The sequence below is a fragment of the Lucilia cuprina genome, chromosome 4 (genome assembly GCF_022045245.1).
Source record: "Lucilia cuprina isolate Lc7/37 chromosome 4, ASM2204524v1, whole genome shotgun sequence".
In the NCBI taxonomy this organism is placed as follows: Eukaryota; Metazoa; Arthropoda; class Insecta; order Diptera; family Calliphoridae; genus Lucilia; species Lucilia cuprina.
This window is the reverse complement of record NC_060952.1, coordinates 23,162,515-23,189,389: the sequence shown is the minus strand read 5'-3', so window position 1 is coordinate 23,189,389 and position 26,875 is coordinate 23,162,515. Positions and strand designations below refer to the sequence as shown.

At 25.5% G+C, this 26,875-nt stretch overlaps 1 protein-coding gene across 5 annotated transcripts in view; it reads left to right on the top strand.

The window, feature by feature from the left end:
* LOC111675782 overlaps positions 1-26,875 on the top strand; it is a 391,828-nt gene that overhangs the window by 331,099 nt on the left and 33,854 nt on the right. For all 5 annotated transcript variants that reach the window (XM_046950025.1, XM_046950024.1, XM_046950028.1 and 2 more), the window contains 2 exons: positions 489-605; positions 19,614-19,814. In XM_046950025.1, coding sequence (XP_046805981.1) covers positions 489-605; positions 19,614-19,814 — 318 coding nt within the window. The remainder of the gene's footprint in view (positions 1-488; positions 606-19,613; positions 19,815-26,875) is intronic.

The window sequence follows — 26,875 nt, the reverse complement described above, 5'->3', positions numbered from 1 at the left end:
TAATATTAAGCTGAAGCTGAAGCAAAAACATATATATTAATTCAATTTGTTATATCATTTTAAATCTAGAAAAATTATGTAGATGGTAATTTGTATTTTTCCCAACAATAACTTTTCAAAAAATTTATTCATATCAATTTGTCTATCACTTGTTATATTTTTTTACCAAATGATTAATGTTTTCTTAAAAAATAAAAGTTTTAAGTAACCAAAATCCTAAAAAAATATAAATGAACATGTTTATGTAAAACTTCTACAAAAGTAATTTGCCAATAAATAATAAAATATAGAACTTAATTACATTTTACTAACATTGGGTTATCCTTTAAAACTGTTGCTGAACAATTTTAATTACAGAAATATATACATTAAAAATAAATAAATAAGCAAACAAATAAGAAAAAATATTTTCTTAGCTGAAATAAAATTATGTATATTAAATGACAAACAGTTGATATTAATTTATTTGATTTTTTTTTCAATTTCAGTATCTGCCTCGACAAGTATGATGAGTAAACATGAACCCATGTTTATATCCCGCTCAGAAACATTTAAATTTGTAGCTGGTGATACGATTGTTTTGCCTTGTGAAGTTGCCAATACCGGTGAGTAAAGCTTATTTTAAGTTTAAAAAAAAATTAAGAATTACTTGATATTTAAGATTCAATGATAATTAAACATTTTTGTTATCAGTTTTACAAAAATATATTTTAAAAATAATGATGAGTTTGTGGCATTACAGATTATTAATGTTTTCCCTGTAGGTCTATAGTTTACGAGAAGACAAAATTTTATGTGCTACTCCAGAAAGCAGATTTTTGTTGCTCTCTTAAAATTTTGTAGAATTTTTATACCCTCCACCACCATCAGTGATGATAGAGGGTATATATAACTTTGACATACCGTGTGTAACACCAAGAAATATTCATCTGAGACCCAACAAAGTATATAAATTCTGGGTCCTTATCAAATTCTGAGTCGACTTAGCTATATCCGTCAGTCTGCCTAAATCAGGCTCACGTTTAAGCTAAGCAAAGGAAGTCTGCCAAATTCATGGAAGATATTCACCATTATCCTTATCCATTAGCAGTTTGGGCAAAATCGGTTCACATCGGGAAAAGTTATGAATAAAAATTTAAAACAACATCGAACAAATAAGCATTTTTACAAATTCGGATGTAATTTTCTTGAAAACTATCCAATAAAATTCCATGAAAATCACGATACATTCCATATACCTCCCACACAAAAGTACATATTCCCGGAAAATGGGTATTTGTTAATAACTTCCTTCACAATGTCTATATCTTCACAAAATTTTACGAATTAAAATCTTATTCCAATGGAATTTATTCAGAGAAAACATTTTCTGGATCGGTCCATAATTCACATAAACGCGCATAACTCATTACTTAATTAAGTTATCGATAGAAAATTACAATATTCATTACCAAATAATGATATAGATAGAATTTTGAAATTTTATATTTATATACATAATTGCATATAGCTCCCATACAAAGTCCTTTTACAAGAATCTTTTAAACGCGCATTACTTATTACTAAATTGCGATATAAATACAAAATTCGACTGAAATATAGCATTTATGTTCAGAAATTTAGCTTAAAAAATGTTTACAATAGGTCTAAAATTGGTCATATCTCCAGTCCCGAAAAACACTTTAACCGAATTAAACTAGTTGCATTATTAATTTGTGTAGAACAAAATTAAATATGTATATGTATTTAATATTTAAATTTTTCACACACATGAATAAATGTAATTTACTAAATATCGATAAGCGCAATTAAAATATAAAGAAAATGACGTTTGAAATATGCAATAAATCTTGGAATTGTAATAGATTTAAATCTTGGGAAGAAAAAACTTATTTCTACAAAAATTTTATCAATTTAAAAAGTTTTAATAAAAAAGTAGCCGGTGGAGGGTATTTAAGATTCGGCTCAGCCAAATATAGCACTCTAACTTGTTCATAAACTATTCTATTTTTTGGGCTTTAATACTTTGTTTATTTATTTTGTTGACTACTCCACATTCGGCCCGTTGAAAAGTTTTATTTATTTTTTATTCAATTTAAAACTTCTGAAAGTTCAATGGGGATAAAAAGACAATAGCTTCAATTCATGGTTACTACTTGCATTAATATGTATATACATATGTATACATGTACTTAAAAACAATTTCATAGTCTTGAGATTATTTAATATGCTCTGAGAAAACTCTTTTGATTTGGTTTTGCAACTTAAATTTTATTGAAAAGAAATGTATGTTTTATTATTTCTGTTATATTCTATCAAAAAATCGTATTAAATATTTATATTAAGGATATCAAAAGTCATGCTCGAATCAGTTTCTTAAGGAAAAAAAGTTGTCTAGAAAATGTACATATATACATTAGGGTGTCCCGTGGACCATTTTGATTGATTGAGAGGTATTCCTACATGACATTCCCAAAAATATATTTTCTCGTGACACTCTAATAAAAAGTGAAGTTATTAACGATAATTTTAAATATTTGACTTCAATTTTTGGGTTTTAGCTTAAAATATTAGCTAATATATTAAGCTATTAGTAAAAAATATTCGAGTGAAGATAATCCGATTTCCAATATATCAAGTAATATTCATGAAAAGTATGGTTGTCCTATTAATTTAAATCATAAATGTATGTATTTGTCCTTCTGTTCTTAAAAAAATTAGTTTCTACATCATAATTTTTAGTACTAAGGGGCGCATGAGTAATAAGTAATTTTATGCATTAGAAATTTTCATACGCAATAATTGCATTAATTAAGATGACATATTTCTAGTAGATAAATAATATACTTTACATTTTTGCTACTAATCAACATTATTTTGCGGGTTATTATAATTTTGTATGAAAACTGTCAATATACCCTTAAGTTAAGTTATTGAGAATATTATAGCAAGAGTAATAAAATAAGAAATTAAAAATAAGAAACAATAAAATGTAAAACATTTAAAAAAGAATAGTAAAGTTATCTTGTATTAAAAGAAATAAAACGTTAAGAAACTACAATATAAATAAATAGATAATGTAAACAAATAAATGATGTTTAAATTTGTTAGACTTTTAAAAGAAGGCTTTTAATATAAAGTGACAAAATGACTTGAAAGAAATCTCTACGGATAACAAACAGCTTTTCAAAATATTATCGACTAACTTATTTTTAGACTAAACAACTTTAATACTCTCTACAATGCTTTTATAGTACTATTCGAACAAAATTTATCCACATAATCCCGGACATAAAATAATTTAAACATTGATTTAAAAACTTTTTAACATAGTTTACATGGTATTTGTTCCACTTTATTATTTATTTTGAAAGTCTACATAAAATTTAAATACATAGTATATAATCCTATAAATGTTTATTTCACAGTTACTGTTGATTTTTCTGTGCTTTGAGTTAATACCTTAAAAAAAGGAAATTATTTAAATTAAAACGAGATTTTACTTTATATAGATATTGAAATAACGATCACGAGTTTTAATCTTTCCCACTCTTGAGCTCCAAGGGCGGTTTATATTGTAACATTTTCGTGAATTTTTATGAAGCACACGTATCTAATAACTTTTTTTATTTGCATTTGATTTTATTTGAATAAAAGTAACGAACAGCAGCCAATAAGTATGCAGTGCGTTAATATTTACTTGTAGTAAAAGTTTTTATAAGATTTTTTTTCTTATTTCTATAAGAAGTGGGTGGTAAACTATATAAAAAAATAAACTTTAGTTAGTGGCTGTTTTGAAAGTTTTATTGGAAACATTTTCTTTGGTGATTTCAGGAAGTATTGGTTGTAAAAAATTTTATTTATTTCATATAGTATGTTTCTGTTACGGTTTTGTTGCATGTGCAAATATACTGAAATTTGGAAAGGTTAAGTGTTTCATAAGCATGGATTGTAAGTTTTGTTTGGTTGCGTAGTATAAAATTAATAAATGTGTTAATTTAATAAAATATTTTCAAAATACCGAAAATTTATTTACCACTTTTAAAAAGTAAACCCTGTTTATTTCAAATTTTGTTGGTGATAAGCAATCTAGCTAAAAATAATTATTTTATTACCAAATATAATATAACACAGAAAATAAATATAATGTATACTTTGTTTTAAAAGCCTTTAATATTTTCTCTTTTTATTAAATGTAAAATTTTGTCATTAACACTTAAATAGAAGTACAATGTTATAGGCACATAAAAACTTATATTTCATATTAAATTCAAAAATACATTTAAAATTTTCTTATATAAAAAACATTCAGTAAAATAATATTGGTCTCTTCAAAATATTTTCTCGCTTTCACTTTGTTTGACTCAAGCATTCAATATTAGCTGGGATTTTTTTAAATTCTTTCAATTACGTTTTTACAGTTTATGACTGGCATAAAATATTTTACAGTTTTTTTTTTTTTGGTTGAAATCTTACTTGAAAAGAGGAAACGTTTACTGGCCCTTAAAAGTATACGTATAAAAATACTGGTTTTATTTACTGACATTATTGTCATAAGGAAACAGAAAAATAATAATTTAAAAATACCTGCAACTGGTAATGATGTTGACATGTATAAATTATGGCGTTAGTCTTTAATTTTTTTATTTCAACTACCAATTATTTATTAAATTTTATGAAATTATACAAATATAAATTGTTGAAATAATGATCTTTTAAACAAAGCTACAAATATAATAATGTTATACAATTTTTATTACTTTTAGCATTTTTTGCAAATTAATATTTACCATAAAAATTTTTTAAGTTTCTTAGTTATCTTATAGCAACAATTTTATGAAATTTTCAATAAATCTAAAAAAATATTTTATTAAAATAATTTCAGTAAAAGTTTGAAAATTGCGGAAAGTTTTTTCAATAAATTTAATTAAAATACAGGTTTTTATCATCAGGACAGTAAGAAAAGATTGCACAATTTTTTTTGAACATATAACACTGAGATTAAGATTTTTAATCGCTGGTAGGACACTAGGATTTTTAAGTGTTTTTTAATTTGTTTGTGTTTTGTACATTAAAACGCATCGTTTTAGAGGTAGTCCTCCTAAAACATGGTCCACGGGACACATAGTTTAATTCTTTAAAATTATTCTTGTATCAATCAAATTCTCAAAGTATACCTTTTGGCAAAAAAAAAATTTACTTTTATGTCATTAACATACATATTTAATTTACAAATTACTTTGGTTTTATTTTCACCAAAGACTTTTACATTTATATTTAGCCCCTCATTGTTATTCTTATTTTTCATACAAACACTTCATATTTCATATTTACTTAAACTTAACATGCATTTATGTATATTTAAATGCCTGGCAGCAGTGTTTTCTTTAATCAATTTCAAATTTTAAAAAACAAACAACCACAAAGAAAATTCGTTTGTTAAATATTTTAATTTCTTTAAACAAAATAAATATAATAAAATAAAACACACATATATTAAAATTGACATTTTGGCATCAGGTGAATAAAGAGATTTATATGTCAAATATTTTTAAAAACCAACAAAAGAAACTTTTGAAATTACATTTTGTACACGTATATTTTGGAGCCCACATATTCTTAATCACTAAACAATAAAGCGGTAAAATACATATGACTATGTTCTTTTGAGCATTATTATGCCTTCTACAAAAGTGTTTCAAATCTTTAATTTTTCTCAGTTTCTTGAATTTATATAATCGAATTGTAATAATATTTTTGGTTCAATAATATTTTTGGTTCTAATTGTTAATTGATTAGTCTGACATATGGATATAAAGAAGGGGTAAATTTATTTTGTCATTCCGTTTGTAATATATTGAAAGTTTTTACTTGCTATGAACAGAATATTAATATCCATCATCAAAAAAGTTGGGGTTAATATATATTTCTTTTCATTCCGCTTGTAACACAGAAAAATCTTGATCGTATCCCCACAAAAGTATGTACATATTGCCATGTCTGTTTCTCTCTCTGTCAGTTAGTCTGTCCTCATGTTGAAAGCATACAGTGTCTGAACTGAAAAATCTCAAATTTACACAAATATTCTCTATTTCTTTGTATTATTTACCGTTCTGGAGTTATAGCATCATATTTGATTTTTTTTTTAAACTTTGAGCGATGAGCGTCACGTGTTAATATTCATAACCCATCTTCCGTAAAATTTTAAAATATTCACAAAATAATTTATTTCTTTTTAAACAGGATACAGATTATTTTTACAAGTTTTATATAATTTCTATGCGATTAAAAAAATATCGTATTTTTTCTTAATACTTATCCAATATAAACTACACCACTTAAGTGGGGAAGATTGTTGGAAATTTTCTACAAAACTAACTATTGTGACAAATCTAAATAAAACTTATTAACACATTTTATGAACTCGATTAACAAGTGCTACAGTCCTTTAAATATTGTGACTTCTACTTAAATACCTAAATATACTTAAACTTTATTTAATATACATACATTTCTGTATTCGTCTTAAGATATTAAATTATTTAAAAAAAACTTAAGATAAATCTACCAACTTTTAAATAAATCGTTTAAGGGTATTTACAAATATTTTATATATTTATGTACATGAATAAAATTGTTTTATAGCAAGCAATTATCTATTGTCAGCAATTATATACAATATCATAAAATAGACACAAGTGTTTAAAAATTTATATTTACATTATGTAACCCAGGTAAAAATTTGAACATATTTTCATATCTATATTTTCTATAGGAAATATTCATTAGAACTGCTCGTAAAGTAAATTTCTTTTTATATATTTAATACAAAAATTTAGACATATTTCGAAAAAAAAGACGAAAATTTTCTAACCCCCATTTAAATGTATTCCAGCAATCTTATTTAATGTGCTTTAAGTAGATTTTCTCCAATCATTATTTTTTTACTTCTAAGGCAGGTTCAAATTTTTCCCTTGCACCTTCAGTAAATGAACTTGCATAACTAAAATAAAATTAACAGTATATCAATTAAGCTTGACAAACAAATTTAACAAGAACAAAATTTCTGGAGAATTCAAGATAATTATTTCGTAACTATTTTTATTCACTCAACTGTACTTTAGCGTAAGACAATATTTTCTTTAGCAGGATATAAAAGAACAGGAAATTGAATGAAAAATTCTTTAAGTTTATGCTGTTTCTTGTAAATTATACATTTACACATGTTTGTTTATTATATGTATGTTATCATATGTAGGTATGTGTTTGTTTGTAATTGTGTACACAAATGAGTGCTTAAGTCCATAAGTTTAAGTGCATAACGGATACGGAAACAATTTTTTAAACAACATTTATTATAAGATGCTTGTTACTTCTTTTATACTTTCTTTTGTTTTTCTTTAATTCTACATTGTATTCGTTTAAATAGATACATATATACATATATTAATATGTTTTATTTATTTATAGGAACATATATATACATTAGGGTTATAACTCTTTTTTGAAAAATTCAAATCGGCCCCATCCATTCTAAATAGATTATAAAAACGGAAGTCAAAACGAATGCGTTAAAGTTTTCGATATTTACTCTTAACAAAATTTTAACTTTTTAATACGAAATCGATATAAACAAGTATCATTGTTTGGCCGACTACCTTTACAAGGATAAAAATTGAGAAATTTAGTATCCAAACGTAGTGATAGAATATAAGTTTGGTTATGACCCTAATATGCATACATATGTATATGTAAGTATATAGTTTAATGCTACAAACTTTTGTAACCGGAAGTTGTTTACATATACAGACAATTGAGTAACACTTAAATGTTTTATATTCTGGTACGTTTGTTTGCTTGTATGCGTATCTGCAAAATGTTAAGACAGAGAAAATAGAGTACATACAAATATTTTCTTAAACTACAAGTACCAATAAATAACGTCTATGTCTACAAGACAAACATTACGAATTATTAGAAAACTACAACATATTAAGTTTTATATAAAGAAAATTTTACGTTCATGTGAACTTATGTATGTACTAAGGCATACGAGTTTGGAAACTGTATGTCATTTTTAATATTCTTTTCAATAAATTTAATGAGTGTTATAGCATAACCTCAAAGAGTTGGCTAAGGTTATGTTATTAATACGTCATGTTAGAAAATAATAAAAGGGAAAAGATTTCTGTAGATTTATATGGATAAAATGTATATATAATAAACAGTCACACAGCGTAACAATTATTTAAAAATATTACAATTATAATAAAGGTTTGACGACGTCAAATACCCTTTAAAATACATACTCTACTCAATGAGTAGTTCAATTTCTGAATTACCCTCGTATATATAACCGTATATGTTACATACTTTGCTAAGGTTTATGTTTGTATAAAGCATTTAGTAATTTTGTCAGATAAAGTTACAAACTAACTAAAACAAAAGTTAAAACGCCTTAATTTCCGGACATAGCAAAAAAGATTCACACAGTTCTACAAAATGTTTATGCGAAAACTTAAATGAATAAAACTACAAAAACAAATACAAATGAGAACAAGTAAGAAGTTATAGTCGGGCGAGGCCGACCATATAATACCCATACCTGTATATGAATAAAAAGTAATTTAGTTTTCATAATAAAGCATTTAAGTTGAATTGCACCTTGCCTCAGACATACATAAGTCATTTATTGTTTAATAAAACTGTGGATATTTATGTAAAATTTTGATTGGGGACTTCTAAAGGGTCTAGGGTCAAATGAGGCCCAATAATTATGAAGTTCATCGGGGTCATAAAGGCTGGTATAGAACTGGATTTTGCAGATTTTTCTCTACATAAGAGTATATTAAACATAATTATGAACTTAAAAGCCCTATTTGGCGGGTTCAGTTGAATGGGGCCTAGGTGAAATAATAGACCGATTTCACCTATTTTCAATAGGCTTCGTTCAAAATTTCATTGCATTAGCTCCAAAATTGCGACCTGTAGTTTGATTATAAAGTTTACAAGCTTTATTTGGGGGTTCAGTTGTATGAAGGCTAGGTGAAATAATGAACCGATGTTTACCATTTTCAATAGACTTCGTCTACGCCACAATAGAAGATCATGTGCCAAATTTCATTTAATTATCTCCAAAATTGCGACCAGTAGTTTGATTACAATGTTTACAAGCCCTATTCGGGGGTACATTTGTATGGGGTCCAGGTGAAATAATGGATCGATCTTAACCATTTTCAATAGGGTTCATCCCTAGGGCAATAGAATATCATGTACCAAGTTTCATTGAATTATATTCGAAATTGCGACCTGTACACTGAAAATAATCCATGCTCAACTTTACGAAAAAAAAATTCGCAACTTCTATTTTCGTAATATTTACAAAAATTTTGTGTGTAATACGAAATATTATTTAATAATACCCTTATCTATTTTTACGAAAGTACGAAAACCTTTCGTAATATTTTTTTCCTACATTTTAGCGAAAGTATACATAATGATATTAATTATATTATGATTAAATAAAACTACAACATTTTTATAAAATCTAAGAAAAAGTATAATATTATTCTCAAATTATTTTCATAAAAAAATTGAAAATTCGTGTAGAAAATAATGTTGAACTAAAATTAGAAAATTTATTTTAAAATGAACAAAAATGTTTTAATAAATTAATATTTCTTAAATTTTACCATATTTATTCAAAATTCAATTTAATTTATGTTAATTAATTTTTTCAAGAATATTTTGCATTATACTAAAATATTTTGTATGATTTCATATATCTTACGAAATAATTTCATAGTGCGAAATAACGATCGATTCGTACAATGTACATGACATTTTTCGTATATATTAGGCATGGATTTTTTCAGTGTAGATTGATTACAAAAAGGATATAGCTAAATCTACTTAGAAAATGATTCTGAGCCGATTGGAATACAAACATCATTAAAAACCCAATATACGCTTCCCACTAAAGTGGTGTAGGGTATAATTACAAAACAAAAAATATATATAAGAACATAAAGTACAAGCTTAAGGAACAAAATTCAGAATAATATTACAGTTTTTACATGTTAATTTTGATGAATTGAAACCACAGCTGTATGGTTTCTTTTCTCGGTATAAAAACCGGCTCAGTGACTATGTTAGTGTTACTACTGTAGATCACAGTTTTAAACATGAATATTAGAGTGCTCCAAGCGGATATCAAGAAAAAATTGTGTCTTAATTCTTCAGGCTATTAAATAAAATGCGAACTGTAAAAAATTACTTGTATTATAAAATAATGTATTAAAAAATAATATCACATTTATAAATGTTTATAGTCTTACGAAAATGAGTTTTCTTATAACACTACGTGATCACCTTCAATGATCAGCTATGATAATTAAATTTGAAAATGCTTATAAATCTAAGTTGTTAACAAAAACTTAATTTTGATTGCAAAATGGAGCTTTTGTACCAATTGTATAAATTGTACATACCTTCATAATAGGGAGAGTGTTATTTGTTTTTGCTGATGTTTCTAACGCATACAAATATTGGTCATGCATCTACTTAAAGTAAAAAAAAATGTGTACCAATTAAAAAGTTTTTCTCAGTCGATTATGATATGTCCGTCCGGCCGGCTGTCAGACCATGTAAACCGGTATACAAGGTACAGATCAAAATTTTCAAGATATTTTGCTGAAATTTTGATCACAAACGAAAACAAATATAATACTGAAACTTTGGGTTCAAACAAGGACAAATATCTATTCACAAAACAACGAAATGAAGTTTTATTTAAGCATAAATTATATTACCGATTTTTGTAATGATCGGCCCTCAATTGAGCCTAGCAGTATAAAAAATAATTTAAACGAACATAGTTTAATAAATTTAGCCTAAAACTGAAATACCGCTAAGTTTTATGAGAATCGGCTCATATATAACTCTATTTAAAAAGATAATTTTTAAAATATACACTTAACGGTTGTGGGTATAATATATTCGGCTATGACTGTCTTTGTTTTACTATTTGTTACTACTTTTTAAATATTTTTAATTTTAAATAAATTACAATCGCCTTAGAAATATTTTCACACCAAACTACAATTACCAACAACCATTACTCATTTAACCAAAAGTCATTCATTTTCTGATACCATATTAAACAACTTTCTACTTTAAGTGGAAGAAAAGAACAAAAAATTGCTCTGTATTTTATTGAAAAAGTTTTTTTTTTTTTTTTTGTAAAGTTGTTAATCAATCTCTTATATATTGGCTATTTTTGCAATAACTATAACTAAACTATATACATAAGTATTTACTCAGTATTTGTAAATGTAATAAGAGTATGTTGAAACTTTAAAATTATTTTAGTTCTACAATTCTAGAAAAAAAGTCTAGACTTGTGTTGTGTTTGGCCAGGCATGTACAACATACGTGAATAAGTAAATGAATTTCTTGTTATTATTGCTCTACATTTTTCATTTTAGTTTTGCTATATTTTTCTCTATATTATATTTGTAGACAATTTATTGCATTTCCTAAAGGCCAATAACATACATTACCCACAAATATGGTAGTTTTCTACAGATAAATTACTTTGTGGTTTAGGCCTTTAAACAATACAGACACACACACACATGAAGTGCACATACGCATGAACTCAAACTGACACACTTTCGACATTTCCCATCCCCATGTCAAGTGGCAGACAAACACATTTATGTTTGTTTTTGTTGCAAAACTTAACCAGTATATCTCTTTTTTCCTCTTTGAGAATATTGCATATTGTGTTGTAGGCTACTCATTAAAACCACAACGTGCTACATAAACTCAAGATTGTTGAGAAAAGAAATTTTTCTACATAAAAACAGAACTTATACTTATATGCAGATACAAACACATGCACACATTTTTAGAATATACAAGTATTAAACCACAAATAGTTAAAGTATATAAAAATGTTAATAACATGTTTCGGAACTGTTTTCTTTGGGAAAAATGTTGAGTCGAAAATCTAAGAGATTAGAAAAGTAAAGAATTTTTGAAAAAAGAATAAAATAAAAATTAAAAGTTTTACATATGAATTTTATCATATGTCAAATATTTAAATTTTATATGTTACTCAGACATTTTTTTAAAGTTTTACCAGTAAAACAATTAGTTTTAATGGATGAGATAAAATACAACAACAAATATAAAGAAGATTAAGTATTGTTGTTATATTGTTATGTAATCAAATAGGATAACAATATTATATTATCCCTAATCGAAGGGATTTTTTTGTTATTTATACATTGTTTATAGAATGATACATTATAGGTAGAAACAAAATTTACGCAACATAAAATAGTTATGAAAAAATTATAAATAAAAAATGTATACTTTCAATAAATCACTACACACTATTATTTAATTTGTGATAATATTTGTAATAATATTGGTCGTATATCCTCCTTTAAGTATATCAATCGCCCTAGAATCATTTTCTAAGTTAATTTAGCTATATCCGTTCTTCTAATGGTTTGTCTATTTAAAGCTTATTATCATACTAGAGGTACTAAAAGTTACGTTCACGCTCATCAAATATTTTATGAAACAACATTTTGATTTTCTTTAAATACATAGTTATTTGCACAAACATGATATATTTAAAAATATCATTTTAGATCGTCTTTCTTAACTATTGTTTCGACATAATTTGCAATTAAAAAAATCAATCAAAAATATATTAACAAAAAAAAAAAAAATAGCGGTTTCTTTCTTACCAAATATTTGATAGATGTAAACGCAACTTAAGTTTTATAGGATCATTGATGACCTTGATAAGTTTTGAAATGCTAAGTCATATGAACCTGTCATCAATATTTCCCCCAACAAAAGACCTTTTATTTGATATAAATATGTTTGAATGCGAAATGAGTTTGGAATGAAAGGGAATTTGGAATATATTAAGAATACAAAAAATATTTAAAAAAATTTGAAAAAATTAAAAAATATAAATATTATCCCCCATATTCATAAATGTTCAATAAAGTTATTAAAGGTTTATTGTGGAAAGTGTGCATAATAAACCTAAAATAAGCGTTTTATATCTTTATGAATACGGGGGTATATATAAGGTAAATAAATAAAATAAAAAAAAAGAAATATAAATTTGTTTAAACAACATTTAATTTTACTATATGCAATTAATCGCAGCTTTGGTACACCATTATTATTAATTCTAAATACAAATACCTAAGTAATTTCAAACCACAATAATACGTGGCAAAAAAATCAGTAATGATTAATTTCAATCATTAACAAAACAACAATATAAAACTTCAATTAAAAATAAAAAATAAACTCGTACAATTATAAGGAAATACAAAATTTAATTAATATTAAAATCTTATTAAAAATTTTAAAATTAACATGAACATTTTTAGCACCATTCAAACGTTAATGAGAACCAACAAAAAAATTGATGAGGAAATCATGAAGAAGCTGGTAAAATGAAAAACGATGTGTTGATAATAATGTAAAAAAAAATAAAAACGGATGCTAAAATGTTGATAATAATAATGACGATGATGATGTTAACGTACGAGTATAAAAATTAAATACATACCTATCATCTAAAAGCAATTAAATTGATTTGAAAACCCTCAATTCCTTTTATAAACGTCATTTATAAAATAAATTATGTTTGTGTATTGCAAAAATACACACAAACACAAGTGTACTGGAATACTTATTTCTACTTATTCTTTGCCCCAGCAAGGCACACAGGAACTTGAACAAGAATATACAGGCGCATCCCTGTATGAAACCATGATTCTTTATAAAAGTTGTTTGAACCATTTTTTGCAATATAAAGTTAAAAAAAATTAGTAGACTTTGTGACTGACAGTATACGCAAAGTAAATGCAAAGGTACTCGATAATTCATAAAATATTGTGCTGATGACGCTACTTGAAGTTTAATAATAAAATGCAAAAATATAAAAGCATTCAATTGAAATGTGTGAAATAAAGAATACACCTTTAAGTAAAAATATATATTTTATGATCTATGGTTTTTAAGAATAAGTAGAACAGTTTTGACAGATATTTTATAGAAATTTTCGAAGTAGGCTTTATGTAGAAGCTGTTGTTAGATTAATTGAAAGTATATATTTTTTTAAACACATTTTTTAGAATTATGTCCTTTACAAATAGAATTTAGAATATATTTCGCTATTTTCAACCGATTTCTTTTGAATATTTTTGTTGAATATATTTTTCCTTTAAGATAATTTAGAGAGACAGCGCAACCCTTTACTTTATGAAGACATCATCTTCATAAAGTAACGAGTACAGCAATGAATCGACATTAAATAATTCTATAGGAACATACATTAACTTTCACTAACGATTTTTTATTATTTAAATTAAATTTAAATAAAATTTAAATTACTTAAAAATAAGAGCATGGCGATGAAATTCTATATAAAGAAGTTCTGTAAAAGTCAAAAAATTTATGAATATCGGTTGCCCCCATTCGCAAAGAAAATTACTTTTATGCTTATGACTCCGTTAAAAATACGAGTACAACGATGATATTCAAAACACTTAAGTGTTATACGAACCGAAATCTTTCAAACAAATTTTACAACAGTTGGATCATAATTAACCCTAACGTCCATGGTTTAAAAATTGTAAAATAACATTTTGTTAATTCGCTTCATAATTTACTTAATATTTATAGGAGAGGATTTCCCTTTACTCATAATAAAAATGATAATAGTTTTCTAAATTTTTAGATTGGATTTGAAAAACAAAAACTATTAAATCAGCACCACAAATATGTACATATATTTTAAGTATATATAATAAGGATAAGTGTATTAAAATGTCACCCATATTAGGTCTCCTTATACTCATAAGTTATAATAGTAAGCTTAAATTTGTAAAACCTTAAAACAAAAAACACCTTAGTATACATTGAATAAATTGCATAAATCTCAATTAAAACTATAATAAAAAAGGAATAACATTTCTTAATTAAATGTTAAAATTAAAAAAAGAATACGATTTAAACATATTCATCACCCATCCATAACATAATATTATGTACAACATGTATGCTTGTAAAAACACTTCAAATATTGTATAATGATGCCTCTTTAAATAGAAATCAAATGAGAATATTATTAAATCAAGCATAATCTAAAATCAAGTGCTCTTCATTAGCATTTATATAGACGTGTTAACAACTACACTTACATTTATACTTAACATAAATATACTCACACTAACATACAAAATACATTTACATTGTAAGAACGTTAAAACACTCCGGCAGGAAACATTTGAAATTTTATATTCATTCGCATTGATTGTCTGCAAGAGCACAATAATAATAATTTTCAACACTCGGTTACAACCACAATTATAAGTGTCAACAACACACTCTGATATAATATTGTCATTACATATACTCACATATCTATTTACTTTAAGAGTATCATAACTTATAATATGCGATTTATTTTTTTGGTTGCTGCAATAATACACAATTTTAATTTTATTCTAATAAAAAGATATTTATTTTTTATGTTTTTTTTTTAATACAATTGTAACTTATATATAACATAAATAATTTGGGCATTTAAAGTCTTTTTTTATACCCTTCACCTTCGTAAGAAGGGTAAATATAAGTCTGTCATTCCATTTGTAATTTCTTTAATATAATTTTCCGACCCTCGATTAAGCCATGTCCGTCTGTCTGTCTGTCCGTCCGTCTGTCAGTTTTTAGAAGACCCCAGATATCGGCGAGATCCGAATCTTCAATAATTCTGTTACACATGCTTTCGAGAAGATCGCTATTTAAAATCAGCAAAATCGGTCGGCAAATAACGGAGATATGAGCAAAAAACCGAGACAACTTTTGAAAATTTCATTAAAAAATGTCATATTTTTTCATGCTTTGTTAAATAAGCAACAACAACACTGTATATTAGAAAAAGATGTACACGTGTGTGTAAATGTATTTGGTTTTATTCAGCTGTGTATTTTGTTTGTATGTTTGGATGCTGTTGGCGTCATTGAGTTGTGTATTTTGTTTTTGTTTTGTCTTTATGAATTCTGTTCGTCTATTTGGATGTAGGTTGGTTTTATTGCGTTGTTTATTATTTTTTTTTTTCTGTGTTTTTCGTTATGTAGGTTTTAATGTCTGTTGGTTTAGATGCCTTGTGTATTTTGTTTTTTTTTTTTTTTTTTTTTTGTTTAGTGGTGTTGTTCATTTTGTTTTGCTTTTGGTGTAACAATAATGTTGTCGGGAAAAAATTTATAAAACTAATATGTTTTAAATACACTATGGTGAAGGGTATGTAAGATTCGGCACAGCCGAATATAGCACTCTTACTTGTTTAAATATGTATTTTTCTGAATTTTACGTTCAAATAAAAATTCAATTTATAGAATACCAAATTGGGTTTTAGAAGCTTCTCGGTTTTGAAACCGATTTGATTTACAGAAGAGACATGATTAAAAATTGACTTTAAAGAATCACATGCTTTGTTTTTAAAAAACTATTTTACAAGAACTTCACAACAGTCCATCTGAAATATCTTTAGCGAGAAGGCAATGGGGAATGAGTATCGTATATTTTTAAATAAGTGTCTTTTATAATGCATAAAAATTGAAATATTAACTATATTTTAATATTTTTAAACATTCGGAATATTTTATAGAACTTATACATTATGAATTAATACACTTTTCAAAATGAACTATATACCTACATATGATTAATTAAGTATTTATAAAAAATAACAATTGTGTTAATGTACAACTAATGTATGCTTGTTTTTTGTGCCAACTGTATACTCTATAAAATTGTTTTAACAACACGAGATTTTCAATTAAAACGGGGAAAGACATGTTTAGTCTTTTTATTTATATTTTCCGAAATTTAATTTGGCAGCTTTAGGATTAAAATAAAATTCAATAAAAGCTAACAAACAAACAAGATTTTAAAATATAGGTATTCATAGCTGATGTAGGGTGTCATATTATACGCTATGCTCTACTATATTTTCCTACTTTTTGTAATATTATTTTTCGTTTTTTTTTGTCTACCAAATACTTAATTTTTTGTAATAAATAAGCAGAAGAAAATAAAAAAACTTATTTGTTATTGTATAAATAATGACAAAAAATATTGATAAATAGGAATAAGTAAATAACAACCATAAAACATCAAAAGACACTTACATATATTACAACTAAGCGTATATGTATTAAAGTGAAAAAATATTCTAATATACATATACAAATAACATTTTATGTGTAATAGTATATATACATACATATTTAAATATAAATCTGTATTTGTTAATACAATGAATGTGGTGAATGTAAACTTAATAATCATGTTAATATGTATGCGTACCTTTCCTTATCAATTACATTAATGAAAAGAGTGAGGAAGCCACAAAAAGTGGAGAAAAAGAGTTTTACATATCCATACGTATACGTGAATACTTACACGTACATATACATGAATAACATTTTTTTGGTCCTTGTTGTTATGATGTCTGTGTAGATTTAGGTGTGGAAATGTGAGTGTTTCTATATGTATGTATGTTTGTATATAGTGTGGTGATTAAGTATGCCATACATTTACACAAACGGATGTTTATTTGCGTATTCATTTGTATATCACTTTTGTAATGATTGAAACCTATTGATTTCATATCATTTCCTGTAAGTGCTTTTTTTATACTGCTGTTTTTAACTTTGTACAAGTTTTTGATGTGCCACCACATAAAAGATACCCTATGGCTGAAAATTGATTAAGCTGCAGCAGTATCAACTGATATTTGCTTACTTGTGTTTATCTTCTCTAAAGCCATGCCGCCTGCATATTAGCTTCTTCTACTTTCCTTTAACCGTTTTCTTTTGATTTTTTCACATCGTAATACTATAAATGATTTTGTGGTTTTGTATTGAAAGAAGTAATGAGAAATTTAATTAGATTTTCTGCTATTGATATTACATATAGAGATTACATTTGCAACTTGTAGCTATAAAATGAAATATACATATGTATATACATATATAATATGTATGTATATAATGACAATGTTGTATACATTAGGGTTATAACTTTTTGCATTTTTTGCAATTATCAAAAATATAATAACAAGGCCTTATGGAACAGATGTAACGACATATGATATATATTTTTTGCGATCGTGAAAAGTTTCCGCACAAAACGCTGTTAAGTTTTGTAAAATATCACTTTTTCTAAATAAGCAAAATAAATACTTTTCATAACAATTTTGCAATATTTTTCACATTATAGAAATTAGATAAAATCCTTAAAGATAGCAATATCAACAATGAAATTTTCCACAAATAAGCAAAAGTGAAATATATATTCATCAAATTTTATAAAGACGTTCCATTGACCGACCCATATAAACTATCTTACAAAAAAATCTGTTTATTTTTAATACATTTTTCAAAAATGTTAGAATTGAAATAAAATTCTACAAAAATTATTTATATTAACCCATTAAGGCCGAATGGGTAAAAAATACCCAAAAATGGAGCTATTTTAGAAAAATTATAGAAAATTTTAGGAGATTGGTATCAAAAATCAGCTTTTTTTTATTAGGTAAATAAATTCAGAATCGAAATACCTAAAATAATTTTAGCAATTATACAAAATAACAAATTTACAAAATTAATGGCCTACGATATCTTGAATGTCTTCTATTAGTACAAAAACTAACGAAGATTTTGGTCCACTTATCTAAGTACAAGTTTGTGGATTGGGTATAAAAATACCCACTTTGGCATATTTGGGTTCTAAAATGAATGAATTTAATTTTTTTCAAGTAAAAATTTAGTTTTTTAGTAAATTATAATAAAACATTTAGGGCATTAGAATGTATGACTGTATAAAATATTTGGATGGTGAAATGTTGACACAACTTAACTAGCATTTTTTTCTCGAAATAATCATAATGAAATTATGATGCTAAATATGTTCTTTTATGCTGATGATGATTACCATATTTATCTAATGTTGAAGAATATTAGTTATGATCTTGTAGATGTTTTTACAACCTACAGTAAGAGGTGGTATTCCGTTTTATTTAACAGTCTTGTCCCTGATGGAAGTCAATTGACTCATTGGGGACAGTTACTACATTTTATCGACTACATATGAACAATTTACTCTGCGCTCGATTTAGAATGATATATTAAATAAAATACCCGTACTCTGCAGGTTTAACTCCTACAGATTATAAAAATTAAAAATTGTCACGGCAATATAAATGCATATCCCATCAAAATCTCACAACGGATTAAGGTATCAGGCGTTAATGTGTTAAAAAATTAGTAACTATTTTCTAATTTTCGAAAACTGTCTATGTAATTGAAGCAAACCCAATACCAAAAGATTCAAGAGATTCACTCATATATTAAACCTTCCGCAATTCACTTTAATTAAATGGACATCCTTTGATGGAAAGGATTAACATATTAATTAGCTTTAACAACTTGCCACTGTCTTATATATCTATGTATAATACTATAAAAATATATAAAAATAATGTTTTATTATATTTTTTACAGATCCCTATGTCGTTGCCTGGAAACGTGGCATTGCGATATTAACAGCTGGCTCTGTTAAAGTTACCCCTGATCCACGTGTACGTTTAGTTAACGGTTTTAATTTGCAAATACGTGATGCTGTGCCACAGGATGCGGGTGATTATATTTGCCAAATAGCAACAATGGAACCCCGTGAAATTACACATACTGTAGAAATATTAGGTAAGTATATGCATATGTACTATAATTACACTCTAATTTTTAGAACTCAAACATATTTACTTAAACATAGGTGAACATTAGAGTGTTCATCAAAAAAAAAAAACTTTTTTTTCGCGAAAAGCTGAAATTTAAAAAGAAAACAGACTAGTAAAAAATTACTATACTGAAATCAAGATTTCAGTTGTAAAAAACTGATGACAATATATTAGTCCACGTTATACCCTAATGTACATACATATATATAATGCAAATAATAATTTGAACATTCAGTGAAATATTTAAATTATATGTATTTTGTATCTATCATTAAGTACTGTGCATTTAGAAGAATCTGTTAAGGACAGCAAGTGTAAATTAATTTTAAATGTTGAGTGGAAAATAATAAGGAGTGAGATCGAAAAATTCTTAACACACGTTTTTCATTACATTTTCAACCATAGTATTATTTGATTTTTTTTTGATCAAGTTACCTTTGAAAAACATGTCAGTTATTATGTGTAATGTCAATTATATTAATTTTTTTGTTAATCTGATTAAAATGAGTGACCAGAAAAAAGTGCGTACTGAAATTATTAAATATTTTCAACTGAACCCAACTTGGTCTTACAAAAAGTTGGCCAAGCATACAAAGGTCTGCCGTCAAACTGTTTCCAATGTTATTAAACAGTACCGGGAGAACTTGTCAGTTGATAGAAAACCTGGTTCAGGTGAAAGGAATGGTCCACATGATGTTTCTAAAGCCAAAAAAATAGAACGCATTTTCAAAAGAGCTCCCAACACATCCGGTAGGAAAGCAGCTCGGTTAGCTCAGTGCTCGGACTATTTGGTACGAAAAATTAAAGCTAATGCAGGTTTAAAAACATACAAGGCTCAAAAAGTTCCTGACAGGAACGCTGCTAAAAATTTAGAGGCCAAAAGCAGAGCACGGAAATTGAAGTCAAGTTTTATAAAAAAATATTCTTGCTGCATAATGGATGACGAAACGTATGTTCTGGCAGATTTTCAAAATTTCATCACTAGTGATTAAAACTATTAAAATATTTTTTTTTTGTAAATTGTAATAATAATTTGAATCAAATAAAAAAAAATAAAGCTGTAAGTTTAGTGGTTTCTTTTTTATAAACATATATGAATGTTAAGAATTTTTCGATCTCACTCCTTAGAATGGCGGTAGCAAAATCTCAATTTTCAATATATGATGACGTTAATGGTTACAATATTATATAAGTAAATGAGACCCTCATACATATATATTAAATTAAAAGCAATGCTTTTGAAATTACCACAACTTATTTTCTAAATTAACATAATTAAAACTAAATAACAAAGTTTTGTAGTCGATTTAATAAATTTGTAGTTATTTCTATATGAATAAATTTTTAAGTCTATAACAATGAACAAATTTCTCATCAAAGTTGATCAAAAAAGGAACTTGGAAAAAATCCCAAGGGCAATTTAATTTTTGTTTTTTTACTTTAATACATTATGAAAGTTTTTTATCTAAACATATAATAGTAGTTGTATAAAAAGTATACATTTTTTTAAAGTTTTTTGTTAACTTTTATACTTTGTTTTACACATTTACATCACATATACATTGTTCTTTTAAGCATATATAACATACATATATGATTTAAAATAACCAATAATTTAAAAATATTTTTTTATATTTGAAAAATATACGTTAGTATCTTTTAAATTTCACCGACGCTGTATAATGTAACTTTTTTATGGAGCTGTTGCACATACATATATGTCTACAACTCTAATTAATAAAGTCATATGGGAATAAAGATGAGACAATTTAAAGAAAAAAATGTATTTGTATAGGAATTTATTGTTTTAACGAACTAGGAGATGAGTTTCAGTCTATTTTAATATTGAAAAATATTTCAATATCAAAACATTATATATACATATGCAAAAAATCAAACAACTTTTTTATAAAATCCCAAATTCTCTAATGTATGCCACGCTTATCAAAAAAGATAGAAAAATTGCTTAAAGAAAGAATAGCAAAAAAGATACCAAAAAAATAAAAATCTATAACTTAAAATCCCTATACAAACTAAAAGAGAATAAGTAATCATATTATATCAATAATTTTATGGTTTCAAATGAATAATTTGCCTTAACTTGTTAATAGTTTTAATATTTAAATTCTTTGAAAGTTATAAAAATTTATATTTTATTAATAACATAAATATACTTTAAATTAGCATAATTTTGCATATAAGTAAGTGAGTGTTGTTAATGATGAAGATGTTGTATGGCTGCCACTCTTACGGATATTCTTATTGACGATGTATTTATAACATTAAATGACATACAATTTCAATAACATAGCTTTTCACTTTTTTTCCTTATTCTGCTGAATTTTTTCTCCTTCTGAGATTTTTTTTCTTTATAACTTTCGTCATAATCAGAAGGACACAGCAAGAGACAAAAAGTTTTTTCTTTTATTATAAATGAATTTACTTTAGTATTCTTTGTGACCAAATTGTTTGACCATTATTATATGTATGTATTCTGTCTAGATTTTATTCTTTTCACATTTTGCTTTACAACTTTTGTAGAGCTTGTGACTACAAAAAATTATATATTTTTTTAAATTGGAAAAAGTTTTTTGTTGTCTATTATATTTACGTCATCATCATCTAGTCAGTCATTATTCTTTTACCATTGTCCACATCAAATGAATAACAATGAGTTAAAATATTAACAATATTGTCTATTCTATGTACAATGTTGTAACATTAGTATTTACAAACAAAAGTTTATGTTAATATTTACAATAACATGGCCTTTATAAATGCTGTGGACATTTCTAACTAAAGCGGCAAAATATTGAATATAATTCACAATATATTTTTCTTGAATCCATAAACATCAATTTCAAAAAAAATATATATAAATATATTCTAATATAATTTTTAAACTGCGTAAATTGATTTATATCATATAGTCGGTCGTACCAGACAGAAATTTTTTAATCAATTAACTACATAGGCAGTGTGATAATCACTGATGGAGGTGCGAATGTATACGTTAAAACCTGGAATTGAAACATGAAAGGTCACAAACTTAATATCCAAGTCAATATAATTATTCATAAACAAATGTTCAAGGCGTATCCCGAAAATATGCTGTCCGCGGCTGCAAGATTAGATGCATTAGAAGTGAAAATATGTCAAAAAATCATGATTACAAGAATAATCTGGCAAACATGGGAAGTGTGTTGTAGCATGGGGTGCTCATGAGCAGAATTTCGAAATATTGCCCAAGATAGGATATTATTTGGAAAAATTATCCAAACTAATTGCGTTAACTTAAAGTCTCTGTCAAAGGCTCTTTTGAAATTAACTCCTTAATGATTATATTAATGTGTTAAAATCTAATGTATTTATTGGGATCATGATACTTTTATCATGATCTTACTCGATACGAAACGAATCGAGTTGTTGCTACAGTGTTGTAAAAAACTCGTATAAAAAATTTTACAACACTAAACGAAATGTAAACCAAATTCATAAAAGCAAAATTTTAAATTTATCTAGGTGGAATCTTTCAAGAATCTAAAAAGCTCGTGCGATCGAATATAAATTCGTACGTATACGATTATGGGAATTAGATCTCAGGTATTGAATATACAAAATACTTTTTTTGATTTAAACAATTTCATACAAAAAACTTTTTATATTATTAATTGCGGTAAAATCAATTCTTAGAATTAAATAATAGTTAAGTATATGTATATTTTAATTACATTTAAGTAAATTATACATTTGTCGAACCAAATTGTTGAAATATTTTCATTTTTAAATACAAAAATACTTAAGCGAATATGACACTTCGAAATTTAATATTATTTGAGAAATTCAACTCTTTGATTTTCTTAAATATTTATATAAATCTTTAAAGTGCTTAAAGGAATTACTCTTCACACATATATAACTAGATACATATGTCTAATATATTTGATATAAACAGTTTAATGAACTGTGGTTTAATTAATTTCCATTTATACACTTTAACCTTTGATACACATACATATATGATATAAACATATAAACGATTATACGAGGTTTGCTATGAAAAGAAAAATACTTGATTGGAAATCTATATTAAATTTATGAAGATAGTGTATCGAAACTTGAATATGATTATTGTTACTCTGTGTTCCAATATCAAACTTTTATAGTAACCTTACTTCATTCGTGTATACATATGTACATAAATACATACGTACATATTTATTTCCTTATGTAATATAATCTTTCTACATATGTTTGTATCATGTAAATTCATTTCAAAACCTTTTTAGTTGTCTAATGATAAATAACCTGCAAAGCATATGTTTTTATTTCTGACTATTGATACTGACAAACTAAATTTCTATAATAACCATAAATTAAATTTTCGGTTTGACAAATGATAGGTAATTTAATTAAACATTAGCATATTTAATTGTCTCAACATATTTTCCGTACACTTATAAGTGTTGCTAAATATTAGCAAATAAATATTTATTAAGCATTAATATAAATTAGTATTTTGGAGATATTTTGTGATATCGTATTTATGTCTCATTGGATAATAATGTCACAATGTTAACAAATATTATCAGAGGTCATTTTAGTCATGATTATAATAAATTTTTAATTTATAATTATTTGTGGAATTTTTGTAATTAAAATATATACATCTTAATAGATTTTGCATGTAAATACTTAAAAGATGAAATTACGTTACATTTGATTAAGTAATATCTAAATTAAATATCATTTATACGCAATTTTAAATTATTTCAGTTTTCTTAAATATGTACACGGTACAGCTTTTTAATTAATGAATTCAACACGTTTTAATATTCATATTAACATCAATGTATTACTTGCTATTATAACATATAAGGAAATCGTGGGAATATATTCCGAAAAAAAACGTTTCGTTATGACCTACAAAATTATTCTTAAATTTACGACACCTTTTTTATATAAGAATATAACCAACTTTATATAATATGTATCGTTATATTTATAAAAATGTAAATTTTGTTATTAAATATATTATTATTTACTTTAAACAAAACAATAAATATATTTTATACATAAACATTTGATTATACCACAAGTGGTTAACCAATATTAACCGCAACGCATTAAGTCACGCATCCATATGGTGAATTTGTGGTCACTGAATACTTTTTTTCAATTGACTAATATTGTATAAATATGGCTGTTTTGTTCACTTTTTGCATATGACTTAATGCTTAATGTTTTAATTATTATTTCATAAACGAAATTAGTAACAACGTTTATTTAACAAGTTTTTACAGAATTATGCTTGAAGGTAAAATTACGTATACGTAATATGACGAAATCTTTTACTTAAATATCACTTATACGTAATTTGTTATTTTTTTAAGTACTTCATGCAAAACTATGTGTACGATGGATAAATCTACTCTTGCAACCGGTGTCTTCTCGATTGGAGGATAACGGTTTCAAAAGTTGAGTCACTTGACATGAAATCCTCCATATGTACTTTAGGGTACGTTACATTTTAATGAACTAAATAGAATAAAATTAAAAAACGCTTTTTTAAAATGCTTTTACAAACTTTACACAAATTTTAAGATTATTTTCCCCGTAATTAACTGAAACATGCGGAATATTTAAGAATATTTTTCAAAAAAAAAACATCAGAAAAAACTGCGAACAAATAATTATTTTGCTTTTGTGCCTTTCAATTTCATATATCAATCAATTACGTATAAGAATTTTATAACATATTTACAAGCTCATTTCCTAAAAATGTAGTTTTACATATTACCCAAGAAATATCGAATCACGCAATTAAAGAGTTTATTCGAGAATTGTGATAAGCAGGGAAACCTAAAACATGCTCTAAAAAAAGTGTTTTAAACGCTTTAAATATGCCGTAAAAAACTCAAAATATGCTCCTAAAACTTAAAATATATGCTCCAAAAATAATTTTTTTTTATTATTTTTTAACATTGAAAAGCTCAAAAAGACTGAAATTGTAATGAAATAATAAATGTTTAATGTCATATTCTATATCCTACAACATTTTTTATAAATGTTTCATCTCATAGTTTGAAGAACTAGTATAATATAATTCCGTTTTACGTTCAGATAACCAATAAATAACATGAAACCATTTGGTCCCCAAAAAACATATTTCAAACGACAAAGTTTGACACATTTCTTCCAATTGTATTCATAGCTTTAAAACTGACATTTTAATCGGTGTTGTCATAAATTCCAATAATTAGTTTTTTAAACTATAAAAATGGATTGATCTCATGAAATCAAAAGTAATCGGTTTTATGTCCGATTTAAAATATAATGCTTTTTTGAATAAAAAACTATAACATAACGAAATTTTTTTTCAAAATTATAAAATAGGCTAAAAAATTAAAAAAATAGAATTATTTTTTTTAAAAGAGTTTTGAAAAAATATTAAAAATATATAAAAACGAAAAAAAAAAGCGAAAACATCAAAATATGCACTAAAAGAGTAAAATATGCTCTAAAAACTCGAAAATATGCCTTAAATATGCTAAAAAGTTAAATCATGCAAATTTATGCTCTTATGGGTAAAATATGCAAAAATATGCTCTAACAAATCGATGCCAAAATTCTCAAATTGGTCTGAAACGTGTAAATATCTTATCCATGAGTTCATACGACGCACCACAAAAAACATGCATTTGCATATTTTGGTTTCCCTGGTGATAAGACACATGTTTCTAAAACCACCTTTATAAAAATATAAAAAAAACATAGTTCAAATATTTTTTTATACACTGAAATCAAATTTCTATATTTTTAAAACTTCAATAACCATTTGGAAGCTTTGGGAATTGTCTACGTATTACAACTAGTCCTACAATTATACATATATACATTACACGCAATCCATACGAATATAAACATTTGATTTTGACTTTCAATCACTTAGTTTTGATTTTTAATTTGACAACAAATTAAGGTAATTTCTTAACAAATGTTATGTGTATAATAAAGTTAAATAAA